At 32.2% G+C, this 19,559-nt stretch overlaps 1 protein-coding gene across 6 annotated transcripts in view; it reads right to left on the minus strand.

Moving 5' to 3' along the window:
* Window positions 1-8,905: 8,905 nt before the first annotated feature.
* LOC129905660 (myosin heavy chain, non-muscle) overlaps window positions 8,906-19,559 on the minus strand; it is a 70,736-nt gene continuing 60,082 nt past the window's right edge. For 5 of the 6 annotated variants that reach the window (XM_055981190.1, XM_055981191.1, XM_055981189.1 and 2 more), the window contains 6 exons: window positions 19,047-19,139; window positions 16,244-18,983; window positions 15,872-16,176; window positions 13,646-15,472; window positions 13,420-13,583; window positions 8,906-10,148 (listed from right to left, as the gene is read on the minus strand). In XM_055981190.1, the coding sequence (XP_055837165.1) occupies window positions 10,031-10,148; window positions 13,420-13,583; window positions 13,646-15,472; window positions 15,872-16,176; window positions 16,244-18,983; window positions 19,047-19,139 (5,247 nt within the window). In that variant the 3' untranslated portion in view covers window positions 8,906-10,030. Of the gene's footprint in view, window positions 10,149-12,341; window positions 12,400-13,419; window positions 13,584-13,645; window positions 15,473-15,871; window positions 16,177-16,243; window positions 18,984-19,046; window positions 19,140-19,559 lie in introns of all 6 variants that reach the window. The other variant, XM_055981192.1, reaches the window with a different exon arrangement.

Raw genomic sequence — 19,559 nt, forward strand, 5'->3', positions numbered from 1 at the left:
TTGTGACAGTTGGCTGCCCTTCCTTCTTGTACTTTCCTCAATCATAAGTGTCATTCATTTTGTCATTCTTTCTCTAATCTTCATCGGCACAAGTTCGCCTCTTCTTTTTTATGTAAAAGTAAAATTAAAATGAACAAAAAACTTAAATAAAAAACCAACAAATTATAAAGTACACAAAATAAACTCTCTCTATTTATTTAACAACAAATAACATAAAACAAAAAGAAAGAAATTACATATAAGAACAACACAATCACAAGGAAGAGAAGAAAAACCCAAAAAAACTCAAAACACATTCATCACTACACACGTCGCAGCCGCAGCCGCATCCACCACAAAAAGTAAGTCGTCCCAAATACAAAACCACCCCACGTCTGAAATTGGTCAGAACACATTGCATACTTGGAAACATTGCATACTTACAAGAACCTCTTGGAACAGGTGTCTATGAAAGCCTTCTGTCACTTGAAAATAGAAGGCTTCTTTAGAACGGTTCAAACAGGTCTTATAGAGGTCTTCTTTAACTTATATTTACAAGGCTTCTTCTAAACACTTCCAGATAGCCTTAAGCAGACCTCCTTTTTTTCCAAAATGGATGATTTGCGTAAGTAAGCCTTAAACTAAACGTATACAAACTATAGCTTGCCGAATCGAAGAAAATGGACCTTATGCAAGTAAAATTGTTACTTGGGTTGAAATAGCTAAATCCATCCTTGAACCAAAGTTGATCCACTGCTAATACGCCGAAATCGGCGAGTTAAATTCTTGATCCGAGGCTGAACCACGTTTGTACAACAATTTTGTATCGAAGAATATTGAGCAGTTTATGCCGACTTTTTCAGTCGGTTTTTGCCGTGGGCCTTTTTCTGGCTAAAATCGACTCCCAAAAATTCGGCATAATCGTTTTTGTAAAGGCTTGACCACACCGAAGGGTTGTGTATTAAAATCTGTGCGTTAAAAAAAAATAAAACAACAACAAATGTTCAGACAAATGTCAAACAGAGGAGTGTGTGTGAAAGTGCGTGTGTTTGTATGCGTGAATCTTGCTAAAAATCCAGATTCAGATTCTTGAATCTCAGATTCATTTTTTTGTCATTTTTTTGAATCTCATGAAACCTGAGATTTTTCCACTATTTCCCCTCTTCACCCCCCTTTCAGCTGTCAGAATGCGGTGGCTACACTCTGTTATGCCCAATCACGTTCCACTTTTACATTTTCTAGGAACAAACGTCAAAAAGAGGAAAAATTTAACAATGGAACTGTACTACCCTCAGAAAATTCAGTTCCCTTCGTGAGCATCTTCTCGCTTCACCTTCATCCCTCTTGCCTACAAACTCACTGCTTAGGCACTAATACGAAACGAGCGGAAAGTAAACGATAATGAAGTAAACGATAGTCACGACAAAGAGCGATGATGTAAAACGAAAAAGTCGTTTGGCCAAAATAAACCGAAAAAAAATAATATTTTTTTGACTCTCAAACGATAGGCAAACGGGCAGTCGTAATGAAGAATATCGTTGAAATAAAACTATTATCATAAGTCGTAATCGCGTTTCAACGATAATCGTTTAACAAATTAGGGCGATTGGTACGCAGATTGAGTTAAATTTTAGCTACCATACAAATTTATCTCAAACATTTAGCCGAGCTTAAAAATTATTTTAAAAAGTTGGTCGAAATGGGCGCGGAATCAGTTAGAAAATATAACGTTTCCATTTTTGTATCTGTCTTAGCAGTCAAGATAAACGGATAAATAAAAATACCAGCTAAAATTAAGCGCGATCTGCGTACTAGGTTTTGATCCAAAACTTGTTAGACTTTAATTCGAAGATATCTTCTTACGAATGTAAGAATACAAAAATATTCCGATTGCAAATAACTTAGCAACTAGACCACAAAAAAACTTTTGGGTTTCAATACCCATCGTCGGTCTCATGAGAAAACCTCGTAACTCCACTTTTTTTTCAAAAATGACTTTTGAATGCCATTCCTTAGAAAATATGTCAGCTTAGCAACCCAGAAAATTTTGGGTAATTCCGAAAACTCTAATTAGACTTAAATTCAAATTTTGCACAGCGCGTTTCTTCCCAACTACTCTGTTGTTTGTTTACTCTTTCGTCTCTCCTGTAAAATTTTGATTTTGGGAGTTACGAGGTTTGCTCATGAGACCGACGCACAGTGTGTAATTTTGCCAATCTAGCGGAACTTTAATCAAAAATAAATGTCTCTTAAATGCGACAAAATTGGTATCATATGAAAGGTAAAACCTTTGGCAATAGAGTGTTAAAAAAAAAACAAGAAAACAACTGTATTTACCGTTCAACAGAATCACAAACATCAGCTTGGTTCAAGAGAAAAAAAAAATTGAAGCTCATTGCTTTTCTTGTGTCAAGTTGATAACAGCGTGGTCAAGTGGAAAATAAGTTGTGTAAATTAAATTTATTTTATTTATTTTTGGTAATATATTAGAACTTCTCAGGGTAAGTAATTTTTTTGTGCACTTACAAATAAAAAAAAAAAGTCGTTTGTTTGAAGTCCTTAAAAGTGATGTTTTCTTATTGTGTTCTGTAACTTTGTGAAGCGTTTTAAAAATGTATCCTCGTGTATATTTCGTGTTATTGGGTTTAAAATCTCCGTTGGTATATTCTGTGTTAGAATTCGTTTACTTTCCATGCTTTAGACTGCTGACCCCATACAACATTTTTTTTTTGTTCAGGTACATAGGCCAAAAACCAATTTTTTGATCTTTTGAAAAATCGCACATCACATTTTTACAAATTGAAAATGACTTTTTTAGATTCTTGTTGGAAAAATAAGACAAAAAGATTAAATAAAATTTTTCGATATTTTGCTTCGTTTTCGAAATAGAGACAGTTTAAGAACCAACTCCCAAAATCGTTTGCTCGATGTCGGCTCTTCCCCACCCATTGTGGTACATTTTGTACTCGTATACCACATATTGGACATATAGTTAGATATATTATTTTGAAAATCAATAAAACCCTTGTAGAAATACAATACTTAACAAAATTAAGCTGGTTTGCATCAAAAAAATTAAGTTTACTTGGAATTAGAATTAAGTACTGCTAGATTGGCAAAATTGCACACTGTGCGACGCCATGTATTATGTTGAAGCGTATGAAATTTTCACTATCTATTTAAATACAAATATTTGTTTATTGCAGTTACATCAAACATAATTCATACAAAATGTCCTTAAAAAATTATAGCCGAGCTAAATTTAATTATTTAATAATTCACAAATTGGTTTCCAACTAAAGCTACATTTTTTATCTGTCACAATTTAGCGGATGAAAAATAATTCAAGAAAAGCAGAGAAAAAAGTCAGCTGATATTTAGCGCTAGGTTTAACCTAGTATGTTCCATACAAAATTCTCTCGAAAATTTAAGGAAGGATATCAGAAAAGTTGTGTGCAATAATAGCTATAAAGCATATTTTTATTTCCAAATAAATAGAGTAAAATGCAAGCTAAAGTTTAGTGCGATCTTCGTACGAGGCTTGAAGGTAAAACAGAAACGGACTCGGTGGCGTATGTGTAACATTTTTTTCTTCTCAGGAATCAGGAATCTTAAATAAAGATAAGGCAGTTTATTAAAAATTCAATGACACTTAAAATTATATATCGTTTGTCATACAAAAATTTGCATATGGAAGTGATAGCACATCGAAGTATATTCAAACGCGTTCAATTTCGAGAGCAGAATCAGGATGAATAAAAAATACTTAAATTAGCTTTTACTTAGATATTACATAGAAATAGTAGAAATAAATTTCAAAAGTATGAGCACATTTACTTACCAATATAATGGTTTGATTTGAATATTAACACTATTTAGAGGAAACAAAACATAGACATTGTTGTATTTTTAAACAATTTTATTTTGTTTCACTTTGTAACATGGTTGATTTTTTTTTTTTTTTTGTTTTCGTTTCCTTTCGTAATTTTTATCAAAGTTTCTTGCTTTTAAGACATATTATATAATATTTATTTTTTTTTTTTTATTTTTAATAATTACATGTAAAAAATTGTATTATAATAATTATTATTCCTAGCAGCTGTTTGACTACATAATATCCCTTTTCATATAAATCTTAAACACTGTACGTAATTATTTTATATTTAGCTTAATATATTAAAAAAAAAGTCTTAGCATTCACAATTATTATTGTTTTACTTAATCTTTTCTATTTTTTTAATCTTTGTTGGTGTATACACTATATCATTAATATTATTTGCTTTTATTGTTTTCGAAGCTCTTGCATTTTTTTTTTTGTATTGTTTATGAATTTTTAATGATATATTTTTTTCAATGTATGAATGTGGTTTTTTTTATATAATAATAATGGTTGATATTTTTTTTTTCTTTAAAGTTGTGGTGATGGTACAAAAGCTAATTTAGTGATAACTTTGTATGTATACAGGGTGTCCCACAGTCACCGCCCCAAACGAAAACCATGGATTCCTGAGGTCATTTTAAGTCGAAAAACTTAAGAGGTAATTTTCTCGTTTTCGTCCCGTTTTCGAGTTACCACGGTTTTTATGATTTTTGTTCTCTTTTCCCTTATCTAGCTTTATCTTTGCCAAACTACTTTTGATTTGAAAAATTTTTTTTACAACCAATCAAGAATTTATTACAGTTTTAGTTTGTCTCAAAACTTTTTTTTCTGCGGACAACCGTTTCTCCACAATTTTGCATCAAACACAATTTTCTTCGTTTTTTAAGTTGTTTTTTACACTTTCATATCATTTAAGTCAAAAAAAACACGTTAATGAGTATTAATTTTTTGTGCTTTTTATTAAAGCCCAGTTTATTTTCATAAAAAAAATAAGTTTTATTTCATAAAAAAGGCTACTGAAATTAATTAAAAAAAATAAACAAACTGAGTGAATTAAAAAAAAAATAATTTTTAAATACAAAATTTATTTAAATGAATTAAAACTTTTTCTGAGCTTTATTTATTTGTTCTTTTCTTAACCACAATAGCTCAGAAAAAGTTTTAATTTATTTAAATTAATTTTTTATTTAAAAATTATTTTTTTTTTTAATTCACTCAGTTTGTTTATTTTTTTTTAATTACTTTCAGTAGCCTTTTTTATGAAATAAAACTTATTTTTTTTATAAAAATAAACTGGACTTTAATAAAAAGCACAAAAAATTAATACTCATTAACGTGTTTTTTTGACTTAAATGATATGAAAGTGTAAAAAAACAACTTAAAAAACGAAGAAAATTGTGTTTGATGCAAAATTGTGGAGAAACGGTTGTCCGCAGAAAAAAAAGTTTTGAGACAAACTAAAACTGTAATAAATTCTTGATTGGTTGTAAAAAAAATTTTTCAAATCAAAAGTAGTTTGGCAAAGATAAAGCTAGATAAGGGAAAAGAGAACAAAAATCATAAAAACCGTGGTAACTCGAAAACGGGACGAAAACGAGAAAATTACCTCTTAAGTTTTTCGACTTAAAATGACCTCAGGAATCCATGGTTTTCGTTTGGGGCGGTGACTGTGGGACACCCTGTATATTTTTTTTATATCCTTTGCAACATATAGTTGCATTAAAGGTTTTCTCAAACCCCCATGAGTGAGCTATGAAGAAATAATTTTCTTGAGATGTCTTGCTGTAAAACTAAATTAAAAGAAAAAAAAAATTGATGAATTTTGAAATCGTTGCGTTTAGAGTATGGAAGCAGATTGGGTTACCTCTTACAGAACAAATCTGCTGTCAGCCAGCTCTGGGTTTATTTTTTATACGTTCACATCACAAGATATCAATAAGTCGAAACCTCTTTGTATATCAATTGAAAATTGATATATGTACAAAAGAAACCTTTCTTTTAAGCTCATTTATATTTGTTAAATATACATATTTTAGAGCTAAGGAATGGTTGTGATGAGTGAAAAATATCTCTTGATGATTAAAATATAATATTTAAAACTGTTATCAATTTTAATAATTGAATCTGTTTTATCTCTTAAGTACTTGTGCCTATAAGAAGTTGAACTTCTTTGCGTGTTAGACCCAAATTATATTTAAAATCTCTGATTTGTATATTTTTTATATGAATCTTTGCAGAATAAAAAAAAATGCACTCCACATGAAAGAAATACATAATACATTCAATATTAACCCTCTGTCGGCACACGGGTGCGAATTTGGCAGGACAAAAATAAAATGTGGTCACAAAAGTGTCTTTATAAGGGTGAAAATACAATTTTTTGGAATTGTGAATACAATATTCGAATTTCTCAGAAAATTCTACATCAATTTCATATATGATTCTTTATAAAATAGTGAGACCGAAAAAAGTTCTAGCGACATGAAAAAGTATAAGCCAAATTCGCAAAAAAGAGGTGTGCCTACAGAGGGTTAAAAAAAAAAACAAAACTTAGGCCCCTGTTACGGTTGTCAAATATCAATTGATAGAGAAACGAAAAACTTATCAATTGATAGACATTTTGGTGTTACGGTTGTCAATTGATAAATTTTTTCTCTATTGCGATATATCGGGAAGAAATTTGCAATTTGATACATAGCAAAATTTTTGATATCCACAATACCGAATTTTCAAAAGAACTATTCACAATAGATCTCAAATTTATAGCAAGGACACAGTTTACCAAAAATTTTGATAGTCGATAAATAACAAATATCATTTTGATATTTGAAAACCATAATAGGCGCCTTAGTGGCCCAGGCTGACCACGAAAGTATCTCGAAATACCATTATTATTTTTATTTTCAAGTGTAAAGTACGCAATATAAAAGCGAAAGCCTTTTAAATATACACAATGGGTCGTATGCAAAAAAAAAAGCTTGAGCTCTTTTCTGACTTTTCATAGATCTCTTTTTGTATATGAACTTTTTTCAGGTAATATGCAAGGTAATCAATAGCTCTTTTTTCAATTAAATTTTATAGCGAACATAAAAGTAGTTTAGTGGAAAATGTCAATTCCCTTGGGATAAAACTCGCAGTACCTTTTAAGATTCCGAGCGTACAAAACTTTTTCGGATGGAAATATTTTCATGTGAAACTCACAATAGGGCTGAATTATTTACGCAAATGAAAGCGATTGCATGCTGTATTTATTTTACCTGATCATCATGTCCGTTTCGGAACTTGTTTTTCCAACGAATATATCTGTAGAGCGGAATATGTACAATGTACATATATCTCAATGAAGGTCAGAATAAAAACGAAACGAAAATTAATTCTAATTCCGAATATTCACAAGACGATTTTAGCCGCACACTATTCCACACGACGAAAATCGGCTAGTACTTTACTGTGGTAATTGTGGCTATAGTCACTGGCAGCTTACGTTCAAACGACGCGACTTAAAGTAAGTTTTCAAGTCGATAGCGAAAATGCTAACAAAAACACAACTTTGCAAAACTTTTTATTTTCGTTTATGAAAAGCAAGGAGATACTGCAATATATTATTGAGCGTTTGATCATGAATAAAGTGAATAAAAATCTGCCATTAAGTCCACCCCAAAACCAGACTGTTTTTTTTTTTACTTAATTTAAGTTCAATTTTACACTTTCGTACAAAAAAAAAAGTTCCAACAATATGCAACGAAACGAAAACAGCACATCAAAAAATCCAGTTTGATGAAATAAAATTTAAATAAAACAATGCAACAAAATTTGTATCAAAATTTTTTTGTTTATATTTATTAAAATAATAAAGAATAATAATAATTATTAAATGTATAGTAATAATAATTAATTAAAAAAAAATAGTCAAAACAAACGAAAATAAAAAATATATATTTAATACAAAAAAAAAAATATAATAAAACATAAGTACTCATGCGGTTGATGCATTCAAAATTTCTTTTTTTCTCTATTTTTATCTTTTGTTTCAATTTGTGTCTCTAATTTTATTGAAAAACATAATTAAACACCAAAGAACTGTATAAATTTTGTATTTTTTTTTTTTAAATTCAATATACCCCAATTAAAAGTGGCATGTCTGTAGGTTTTGGGTCTTAATATTATTTAAATTTTGTTGTTTGTTTTGGGACAGAGAGATAGAGAAAAGTGAGAGAGATAGAGATTAAGAGTTAACATATAAAAAAGTGTTTTTTATTTTATTTAAACAAAATTATCATATTTCAATTTTAAAATATATATTACAATAAGGCAAACAAAGGAATCATATTTTTTTTATATAAACTTTTGTATTATTTAAAATAATATTTAAAAAAAAAACGGGAAAACGACACAAACATAAAAGGAAATTATCATAAATCGTTTATTTTTATTTGTTTTTTTATATAATTTATAAAAATAGAATATAAAAATGAAATAATTAACATTAACGCATTAAAATGGAAGGTTGCACTTAAAAAAAAAAGAAACAAAATTAAATTTAATAAAAAAACTTTTGATTTTGTTCTTTTTTTTTTTCTCCTAACAAACAAAAACTATTAATAAAATCCGTCATCGACGTCAGTAATTAGTAATTGGTTTTAATTTATTATAATTATTATTTAATTCTTAAATCGTACAGCTTTACACAATCACTTGAGTGTGCTACGTATATTATTATCATTTTTTAAATTTGTTTTAATAGAAATAAAATCATCAAGTCGAGGTGTTACAATACAAAAGAATAATATAGAAACGATTGTCAGCAAAAAACTTCTCTTCAACATTTTGTTAGGCTATCTACAATTATTTTGTAATAAGAAAGAAACAAACGAAACAACTAAATGTGTATTATATAACCAGAGTTTGTGGACAAAAGAAAATTAGATATTTTTTATTTTGTGGTTAATTTTTTACCTGTAAGGATTTTCTATTTGAAAGAAAGCACAGACGGAGCTTCCTGAGGGTTGGCGGAAAAATGGCACTTATACAGAGAATGTTTATATATTTTTTTTTAAATTTAATTTTTTGTTAGTTTTATTTATTTATTTTTTTATAAAATTGAAATAAGAAAAAAAACAACAAATTGTTTATATTTTTTTTTATAATAAGGCTAAAGGAATGAGATAATAATAACAGATGGAGAGTAATAATAATTTTGAATAATATATTTTTAAATTCTAATTTACATAATTTAAACAAAAAATTAATAAAAAAAAAATAGAAAAGAAAAAAATGTTCAAAAGATAATACTTAAAATAATTAATGTATGTATACATTTTGGGCTTTGTATAAACTTTTTTCTTGTTAATAAAAAAAATTTGAAAAGTTATAAAAAAGTTAAAACAAAACCTCACAAACAAACACCCGTCGAATTGGTGGTGGTTGGCGGTAGAATAATTACTTATTTATTTATTTATTAAAGCCAACAATAAAAGTTAGCTTTTGCATGCGAGTGTCTTAGCGTGCGTTGTTGTGTGTGTTTCTGAGTGAAATTTTTGTTTGCAAAAATTTAAACAGAATTTCATTTTAATTTAAGAAGACATGGGCGTGAGTGTGTGTGTTTTTATTTTGATTGATGGAGAAGGGAATAAGAAGCTATTCGATATTAGTTTGTTAATTCTTTTTTTTTTTGTTTTGTTTGTTGTTGTTTAATACTAATTTTTGTTTTTTTTTTTTGTTGTGTAAATGCATACGATTTAGTGTTTTTAGTGTTTTTTCCCCTCAATGGATCTTCTATTTTTTTTTTCTTTTTATTAAATTTGTATTATGTATATCATATCTATATATATATAAAAAACGGTATAAATAATTGATTTTTTCGTGGCTTATTAGGTTTATCAAAAAAGTATTTTTCACGTTCCAAAAAAAAAATCTCTTAGTTTTTAAACGTATTTTTGTTTTTTTAAATTTAATCTTAAAATTTCTAAATTTCAAGATTTATGTTTTTATCTTGTTTTTTTTTTTTTCTTCTTCTTAGGAATTATATTATTTGCTTGTTTTTTTCTTTCTGGTTTCTTCAATTATTTTTGTTTGTATGGTTATAATTTTGTTTTAATTTTTTTTTTTATTTGTTTTTATGTATATATATTTATATATTTAATAAAGATCCCGTTTTGAATATTTAATTTGTCAATTGCCTGAATCCTCGCCATCTATTGACTCATCTTGAACAGAAGAACTGTCGTCCGCCCGTTTTGATGATGTTGTACCTGTGAGACGGGATGAACTCAGACCAATGCCGGTGCGCCTGTAAGAAGAAATTAGTTTTTTATAGAGATTTTGTTGGTATAAAATTGAAATACATGCAGAAATTTGAAAAAAATGGATGGTGAAATTTGTTTTTAGTTAATTTGGGATCGGATTTAACACAGATTGTCTAGTTGATAAAATTTTTTTTTAAAGGATAAACAACTAGTCTTTTCATATATTAAATAGAGATAATCTATGTCTTAGATATAAACTATTGGGATATATGGAATGAAATTTATTAGTTTATTTAATAGTTTTGAATAACAAAGTAAAATTTAAATAGTAAAATACTTAACGAACATTAAAATAGTGAAACGCAAAACATTTCAGGTATTTTTTTTTTTTTTTGCGTTTTAATGTCGAAGATAACTTTGGTTTTGGATAAGTAAAAAAGAGAATTGCAGGGACTTGGGGCTTACGAAGATTCAGCAAATCACAGTTGAGGTAGTTTTCAAAAGTAGGTTCAACTAATGACTAATGTAGTAATGCTTGGATAACACATGACTATTATCAAATTTAACTGATACATAAAACGGAGCTAAATAGCTTGTTTGAAACTGTCTTAAAAACAATAAGATACAATTACACGAAGGATTTAGAATGCATTATGATGTTATTTTCTTGTATTTATTGTTTATAATTCTAGACAATTAAACATATTATTACCAGGAAAGTACCCATAATCAGCATTTGAGGATTAATTTGACATTATATAGATTTGTCATTGATGCACACCTATTTTTATGGATATGAGTACTAAATAATATGTTATAAATGAGTTTTAGTTTCATTTATAAGTATCGTACATCAATTAACCGTCATTCCGGGAACGCATGTTTTGTTATATATGTATGTATGTACATATTTTTTTATTTGTTTGGTGATATTATGATCAAAAATCGATGCCGCTCAAAAATATTTCGTTTTACATTCATATCCGGGAACATCATTTCCAGGAACGCTTTAGGAATTTGAAAAAATAATGTAGTTTCACCGAAAATATTGTGCTTATTTTTAGTATTTTAAATCAGAATTATAAGCAGGTATGGCTGTAATATAAACTTTTATCAAAATAATCGAAAACTAAAAAAAAAATCACTTGTGACCTAAGTATTTCTAACATGCATAAAACACTTTATTTATAATATTGCTCCATGAACAACTATATAAAGTCATTTTTGAGTTATTTAAGGCCTACTAACTCAGTATAATTATGCATCATTTAAATTGATTTTACTTTTAGAGAAAATTTTGAGAAAGTCCCCACAATTCGGAGAAGGTTCCTCTAGTACCAATTTTTGGTGTTTGGCGGTAAATTGAAAAATACGCTTTTTTATGCTCTATGTCTATAACGAACATATGTATGAGCAAAAATTTTTATCCTAAAACAAAGTTTAATTTTTTTCATAAATTAAACCTCAAAATTTCACACCTCCAAGATTCTGATTCAAAAATGCAAGTACATACATACATATTAAAGAGTTGCTGCAACCCTGCAACTAAGTATAGAAAATATATCCCAACGATTAAAACTTAGATCGGGTATATTTTCTACATTTAGAGGGAAACTAACATCTTAAATGTAGTTAATCCTGGTTCCTGGAAAGGGCCACCTTTTGCATAGGCAATCTCATATTGTTGGAAAAGAAATCGAATACTTCATTTAAAACAGAACCCGATTAAATAACGGAAAGCGTATATCTAAATTAAGGAGACCAAATTTTGGCTAGGCAACCCTATACTGTTGGACATAAATAAGTGCTCCTATTTTGGTTAATTTCAATTATTTCAACAATTTTATTAAATGAACCCAACTATAGTATAAATGGTTAAGGGCGAACAGTAAGTGCCGTTACTGCAGCTAAAGAAAGAAAAATAAAAGAAAACATTATTTGAGACCCTCTGGGGACGTCCTCGTATTGACTCGGTTGGGGAATCAATGAATTCATGAAAAACCATACCGTGGTGAGTATTCAGCTCCCTTATTAATTGCAATAGTTGTTGACTTTATAAACCGTTTAAGCTTTAATCAATTATCATCCTTTTATTGTCCAAATTAGTACAGTTTTTTATTTTGTAGTATTTTTTAATAAAATTTCCTTTGAAAGTTAAATTTATTAAACCCATCAGATAATAGAAAAGAGCTTAACATAAAATAAGAACACAAAAAAAAAATAATATTCTAACCAACCTTTTATTATTCCTGGATATCAGTTAGCTCTTCATCCGATTCAGATGTCACAGAGAATCTATTCGCGATTGTTTTTTTTTTTTTTTTTTTCAAAAATCAAATTTGAATTTTAATAATAAATAAAATAATATTAATAAAATTGCTTTAGTAAGAAAGTTTTTTTTGGGCAACTTGTTACAAAAAGCAGATTTTAAATATACCAGCACATAAATAAAACATTCGAATACACATAAAAGCGTAAAGTGATGGATTTTTGATGAAAATAAAATATATTGTTGTTGTAGGTACGAGTATATTCTATCTGAAATGTTTTAAACTGATTTCTGTTTTTGTTTGATATACGAATTGTATGTACTCAACGGTATATTCACCATTATTCAGCTAAGATGTGTAGTGAAAAAAATAAACACAAAAAAATTGCTTAAAAATTGTAAGGAATGGAAAACTTTATGCTAACAAAACTTTAATGAATTACATATTTCAGAAATGGGATAATTTCATACGATGTCTATGTTTTTTAAACTTTTCTTTCTGCCTTATTTTAAACATTTATTGTTTTCTTTTATCAAAACATAACATTTATTAATTACAAGGTGCACAAACAAAGTATTCTTTATTAAAGAATTTCGAAAAAAGCATGCGGTGGTGTGGTTGTGGTGGTGGTGGAAAAACTCTTGTCTATTCAAATTATGGGTCAAACAGTGTAATATTCATTTTTTTTTTTGAAATTTAAGGAATACAAAAATGTGTTTATTTAAAAAAGGGGGTTTGGTTGTCAAGGGCAAATAATCAAAGAAATAAAAGAAGTTTGACCTCAACAAAACTTACTCATTGTAGACCCTCACAATTCATTATAAGTGTGGCATCCTTTTTTGGTGAATAAGCCTTAGCTTGTTCGGTTTGTGTAAGATGTATTGATCTTAATTAATATAAAACAAAAAACATTTTTTTTTTTTTTTGAAGATGATAACGATGATGATGATCTAATAATATATAGCATCCCTGATACCAAAATATTTCCCGCATACAACAAGTGTGTGTAGGGACATAAATTAAATTTCAAAAACATTAGACTTACCGTAGTTTTGTCTTAAGTGAGTTGACTTCGCGTGTCATTGCTTCGTGACTCTCAAGCATATCTTCGCATTCTCGTTGTGCCTTTCGTTTTTGCGTCTTTTCTTTTTGCAATTCCTCTTCGGTTTCGTCTAGGTTTCGCTTCAGAGTCTTCATGCGGCTATTGAGCTGTTGAAATAAAAGAAAATTTAATACAAATCTAATTCAAATGATATTTATATTGTTTATACTTTATCGATTTGCTCTTTGTACTGATCCGCATGTCTTCGTTCATCTTCGATGTTCATGGTGAGTTCCTTGATCTTCTTATCCAATTTACGATTAGACTTCTGTTGGAGCAATCGTTCCTTGGCTTCGTTTTCAAGTTGTTCCTCGAGGTTGGCAATCTTTGCTTCTAGACCGGCAATTGTTGCTTTCACCTTGGTCCTTTGTGCTGTTTCGATTTCAGCCAGCTTAGCCTTCAACTCTTTGTTTTGTCTTTCCAATAGAGCTCGGGCATTTTCGTTCTTTTGCGAATTGGATTTCTCTGTGGCCAGTTCGGTTGAGAGTTGTTCAATTGTCAGTTGGGCTTTGCGATTCCTATCTAAAAGAACTTCCGAATTTGATTGTTCTTCTTCGAGTTCTTCCTCAAGAGTGGCTATTCTTGCTTCCAGACGTCTCTTTTCATCAACCATCAAGGAACCCTTATTAGCATTGGCATTGATTTCTTCAGCAAGCTCATCACGTTCGGTTTCGGCAGCTCGGCGTGCTCTTTCTGAGCTAGCCAAATCCTCAGTGAGTTGCATGACTTCAGCTTCTAGGGTCTTGACCTTGCGTTCGGCTTCTTTGCTTGCAGCTGCCAATTCTTCCTTGGCTGCCTTGGCATCTTCAGCATCCCGAAGGGCATCCTTAACTTGGGCCTGTAATTTCTTGGCATGCTTGAGAGCGTCTTCTTTCACCTTATTGTGCATTTCCATTGTGGTTTCGATTTCTTTCAAGTCACCCTCGAGCTTCTTCTTGGCGGCCACCGCTGCGGTACGTTGTTTACGTTCCTCATCAAGTTCGGCTTCGAGATCACGCAATTGTTTGACCAAACCACGACGTTTCTCTTCGGCTTGTTCTTCCTTGGCTTGAATGTCACGTTCGAATTGAGAGCGCAACGCTTGCATATTCACTTCGAGACGCAACTTAGCATCCTCCGTCAGCTGAAGATCATCCTCGAGTTCTTCGTTTTGTGCTTTCAGCTCGGCCAATTGACTCTCTAGCGCCCTCTTTGCCTTCTCCAACTCATGCACATTCTTGTCGGCTGTACCTTGGCTATTGGCCAGATCGTCAAGTTCATTTTGCAGAACCTTTCGCTTGGTTTCCAGGTCTTCAATCTTATCATAAGCTTCATCCAATTCACGAGTAAGTGATAACACTTTAGTCTCCTTCTCACGGGCCTCACGTTCAGCGGTATCACGTTCTTGGGCAGTTTGATCGCTAATCGCCTTTTCTTCGGCGAGAATTTTATCAAAGTTCTTTTGCTTCTTCTCCAGTTCCAACACTTTCGTACGCTGTGTTTCCAACTCAATGGTAGTGTCTTCCAATTCAGATTGAATCTTCTTTTTGCTCTTATCCAATCGATCATTTTGGGCTTGGAGTTCTTTCACCTGTCTCTCCAGAGATTCCAACTCTTTGCTATTGCGTTTCTTGTTCTCTTCCAGCTCTTTCACAATATCAGAATCTTCTTCGGCCTTCTTCTTGATTTCTTGCATTTGCAAACTAAGCTCAGATAGCTTACGCTCGTAGTTCTTCTTCACTTCTTCATCTTCCTCCAATTGTTCTTGAAGAACATCCTTTTCGGATTCAAGTTGACGCAATTTCGAACTCAACGACAATTTCTGGCGGGTTTCTTCCTCAAGCAACTGTTGGGCTTCGGTAAGTTGACTTTCCATATTGCTGGCAGATTTTACAGCGGCTGATGCTTTCAATTCGGCTTCCTCAAGTTGACTTGTTATATTTTCGGATTCTTGTTGCAACTTAGTGCACTTCTCTTGCAATTCAGAGCGGGCACGTTCGATTTCAGCCAGTTTAGCCTATTAAATTGAGTAGAAATAGAACAAAAGAATTAGAAATTATTAATTTAATTTCAAATAGAGAGGAGGATAAGGTTTCTCTCTCGTCAATGCAACACCAGAAAAATACACTATTGGAAAACATTGTGGTTCTCAGTGACAGGCATTGTGTGGTCAGTGTAAATTGAGTTAACATTCGTAATTAACTTTACAAATATGAATTAATTCAGATAGATGAATAGAAAATTTCAAACTGGAAGTTATTCATACAACAACCATGAACACTCATGCAGCACCCACCACAGAATGAGTGAGTTGTTGGTTGTAACAAAGATAAGAATTATATTGATAAACTTATGACACCACAATACACTGGGTTGCAGTGGATTTCTTTTGGTTCTTTCAATCAAATGTACTTACTTGCATTTCGGCGATCTGCAACTCAGCTTGCTTACGACGACGATCATTCTCTTGCCTCGAACTACTAACAATTCGAAGTTCAGTCGTCAAATCTGCATTTTCAGCTTCTAGAGTACCCTTTGCTTTCTCGAGCACCGTTTTAGCTTTACGCAAATTCTCTAACTGATCGTTGATTGAATTGAGTTCTTGTGAATGCTTATGACGCATCTCGGCTAATAAACCTTCATGATTGACGGTCTCGTCCTCAAGATTCTTTTTCAGGCTAGCAAGCTCCTGTTCACGTTTGGAACGAAGTTCTTGTTGAGCTAAAAATTTGATAGAAAAACATATAAATTAACTGAACACAAAATTTAGGGTAAACAAAAAACTCACCAGCAGTTGTATCCAAAGAATCCAAAAGCTCATTTTTAAGAGCTTCCAATTCTTCACCCAAATCACGTCGGATTTTCTCAGCCTTGGCACGGGCAGCCTTCTCAGCTTCAAGATCTTCTTGAATCTCAGCCAACTGCGATTCAAGTTCACGCTGAGCTTTTTGTGCGGTAGCTTTGCTGGCAGATTCTTCATCGATTCGCATCAAAGTTTGAGTGAGTTCCTCTTCACGCTTCGATAGCTGCGTTTGTAACTCTTCAATTTGAATACGACGTTCGTTGAGTTGCTCCTTCAAATCAGCCACTTCGGTTTCGATTTTTCGTTTTGAACGATCTGATTCTTGACGTTGTTGTTGATCTTTGATAAGACGTTCTTCAAGTTCAGCTATTGTTGCTTCATGTTTGGCTTTCAGTTTAGCTAAATGCTTGGCCTTTTCTTCTTCTTCGGCGAGAGTCTGAGACAAATCATTGGCACGTTCTTCCAAAAGTTTCTTTTCTTTCAGTAACTTTTGATTTTGATCGTCAGTTAGGGCAAGATCTTCTTCGTATTTCTTGATTTTGCCATCAAGTTGCACCTTCTCGAGTTGGAGCTTTTGCCTAGCGGCTTCTTCCTCTTCCAATTGTTCCTCCAAGTCTTGAATGTTTACTTCAAGCTTCTTCTTTTCATTGCCAAGAGCGAGTACACGTTCTTCCTCTTCTTCAATACGTGCTTCAAGTTCCTGCATCATGTCTTCGAGTTCTTGCTTTCTAGCCATCAATCTGGAACGACCTTCTTCCGCTTCAGCACAGAGCTCGATTTCAGCTTGCAATTGTTCAGCCAAGGCAGTTTTTTCTTCATTCGCCTGCTGCCATTTCTTCTCGTACTCCAATGTGCTCTTATTCAAACTATCCAGCTTCTCACGAACTTGCTTCAATTCGTCTTCTTTTTGGACGAGTTTCTCCTCCTGCTTGGTGACCTCTAAAAGTGGCTTCACCTTCGTGTACAAACGCCACCATTGCCAATTGCGCAACTTCAGATAAGCTGCACAATTTCTCTGAATGATCCGAATGGCATTCAATTGCTGAAGACGTTTCTGATAGTTTCGTCGAGCAAGGAATCCCCTGCAGAATGCTTGGAAGTTCACAATCAAATCTGTGATTTTGTAATCACGTTCCTCTTCCAAGTGAGCCAATACACCAGCACGGAAGAAAATCTTCGACTGTCCAACACGGAACAAATTGGAATCCAATTCCAGAGCCTGAATCATCTTCTCGCAAGCCTTCTTGCCATCCATGAATCCCTTGGGAATAACATTTGGTGTCAAAAGTTCATAACGCTGACGGAATTCCTGGAAGGGAATTCGATTGGGGAAGCCCTGACGACAAATACGAATACCTTCTAACACACCATTGCAACGCAATTGATCGAGCACAAGTGGAGCATCAATTTTACCAGCACGCTTTTCATGATTGGGAATTATGCACCGCACAAAGTTAGGATTGGTGTTGCGTAGAGTGTCCATGAGTTTAGCCAGCTGTTCCTTGTACAAATGCGATACAGTACGGAACATACCCTTGCGAGTTCGTGCACCGAATTGAGTGTCGGTAAGAGCCTGCTGGGCCATGCCCACAATTTCGGCATCCTTCCAGATCTGCACAACAAACGGATCTTGGGAGTTTTGCAAAAGTGATACAATATTCTCGTTCAGTGGATCCATGTTCTTCATCAGCCACTTGACAGCCGAATAGTCTACCTTGCCAGCGTAATGCATAATCGCATAATCAGCAACGCCACGGAAGTCCGTCTTCAAGAATTTGGGATGCATAGAGTGTGCCGAAACCAATTTCTCAACGAATGTCTTGTCCGTTGCCTTAGGGAACCAACACTCCTCATCGAGAAGAGCCATGATACCACCAGGTTTGTCAATCAAATCAATAGTTGGCTGCAAGTCAAGACCAAAGTCAATGAATTTCCATTCAATACCTTCACGTTGGTACTCCTCCTGCTCCAAAATGAACATAGTGTGATTGAACAATTGCTGGAGTTTTTCATTTGTGTAATTAATACACAACTGCTCGAACGAATTCAATTCGAATATTTCAAAACCAGCCATATCGAGAATACCAATAAATGAAGCACCCTGACGTTTGGTTCTATCCAGAGAACGATTGATACGATTCACCAACCACTTGAACATTCGCTCGTAGCACGCTTTGGCAATAGCCTCAACGGCAAATTCTACTTGTTCCTTGGTCTGAGCTTTAGTCACAAAATCACGACCAACTTTGATGCGTGGCGTAAGGAAAGCTCGTGTCATATCAGTGACATTGAGACCCAATAAATGGGCAATCTTTTGTGCCACTGTATTATCGGGCAATGTTGCCTGATCATTGTTACGCTCTTGGCGGAATTTCATGCAACCAAATAATAGAACAGCACTAACAATGCGGAATATCGAATTGAAGTCATCATTGGTCATGCCCATGATGTTCATACTCTTGACGGTCGCTTGGAATTCGGCGTAATCATCGACGCCGGGTACTGGAAGCGAACCATTCGATAGGAATGGATAAGTCTTGATATCATCTAAAATGAATTTGTCTCGTTGTTCGGGCGAGGCACCGGCTAATAGCTGATAGAAAATATGGAATGTTCGTTCGTCTTTGGCTTGACGAATGGCACGGGATTTCTCCAATAGATATGTTTCGATGTTAGCTCCAGAAATATAACCAGATGCATCAAAGTTAATGCGAATGAATTTACCCTAAAAGGTAAAAGAAAAATGTTTAATTTTGTTCAGGAAAGTTTCAAAAATATGCCAACTTACAAATCGAGACGAGTTATCGTTCTTGACGGTCTTAGCATTACCGAATGCTTCTAGAATAGGATTAGCTTGTAACAGTTGTTGCTCCAGTTCACCCTGTAAGTGGATAAAATTCTTATTAGATAATTTTGAAGGAGTTAAGAGTTGAAAAACGTGAACAATTGTATCATGCTGTCTTCGAAAAGTCGTGTAGAATATTAAAAAAAAAAAAATACAATTGAGCTATATTTCGTGTTTAAAAAAATGCCAACATGCGGGTTATTATAAATTGTTATGTGTGTAATATGTGTATTTTGTAAAAACAAAAAACATTTAATGATTTAAAAAACATGCATATATTTATGTAATAAAATTAAAAGTAAATCTGAATATTTGATGTGAAATTAATAAACGAAATTGAAACTCAGTGAGCTGTTGAGAAAATCGAAGCGAAAAGGTAAACGGTAATGATGAATTTCGAAATCTTTCATCGATTTTTTTAAATTTTGAAGTACATAAAATCTAAAATGATAATTG

This window comes from Episyrphus balteatus, chromosome 1 (genome assembly GCF_945859705.1).
Source record: "Episyrphus balteatus chromosome 1, idEpiBalt1.1, whole genome shotgun sequence".
NCBI classification, from domain to species: domain Eukaryota; kingdom Metazoa; phylum Arthropoda; class Insecta; order Diptera; family Syrphidae; genus Episyrphus; species Episyrphus balteatus.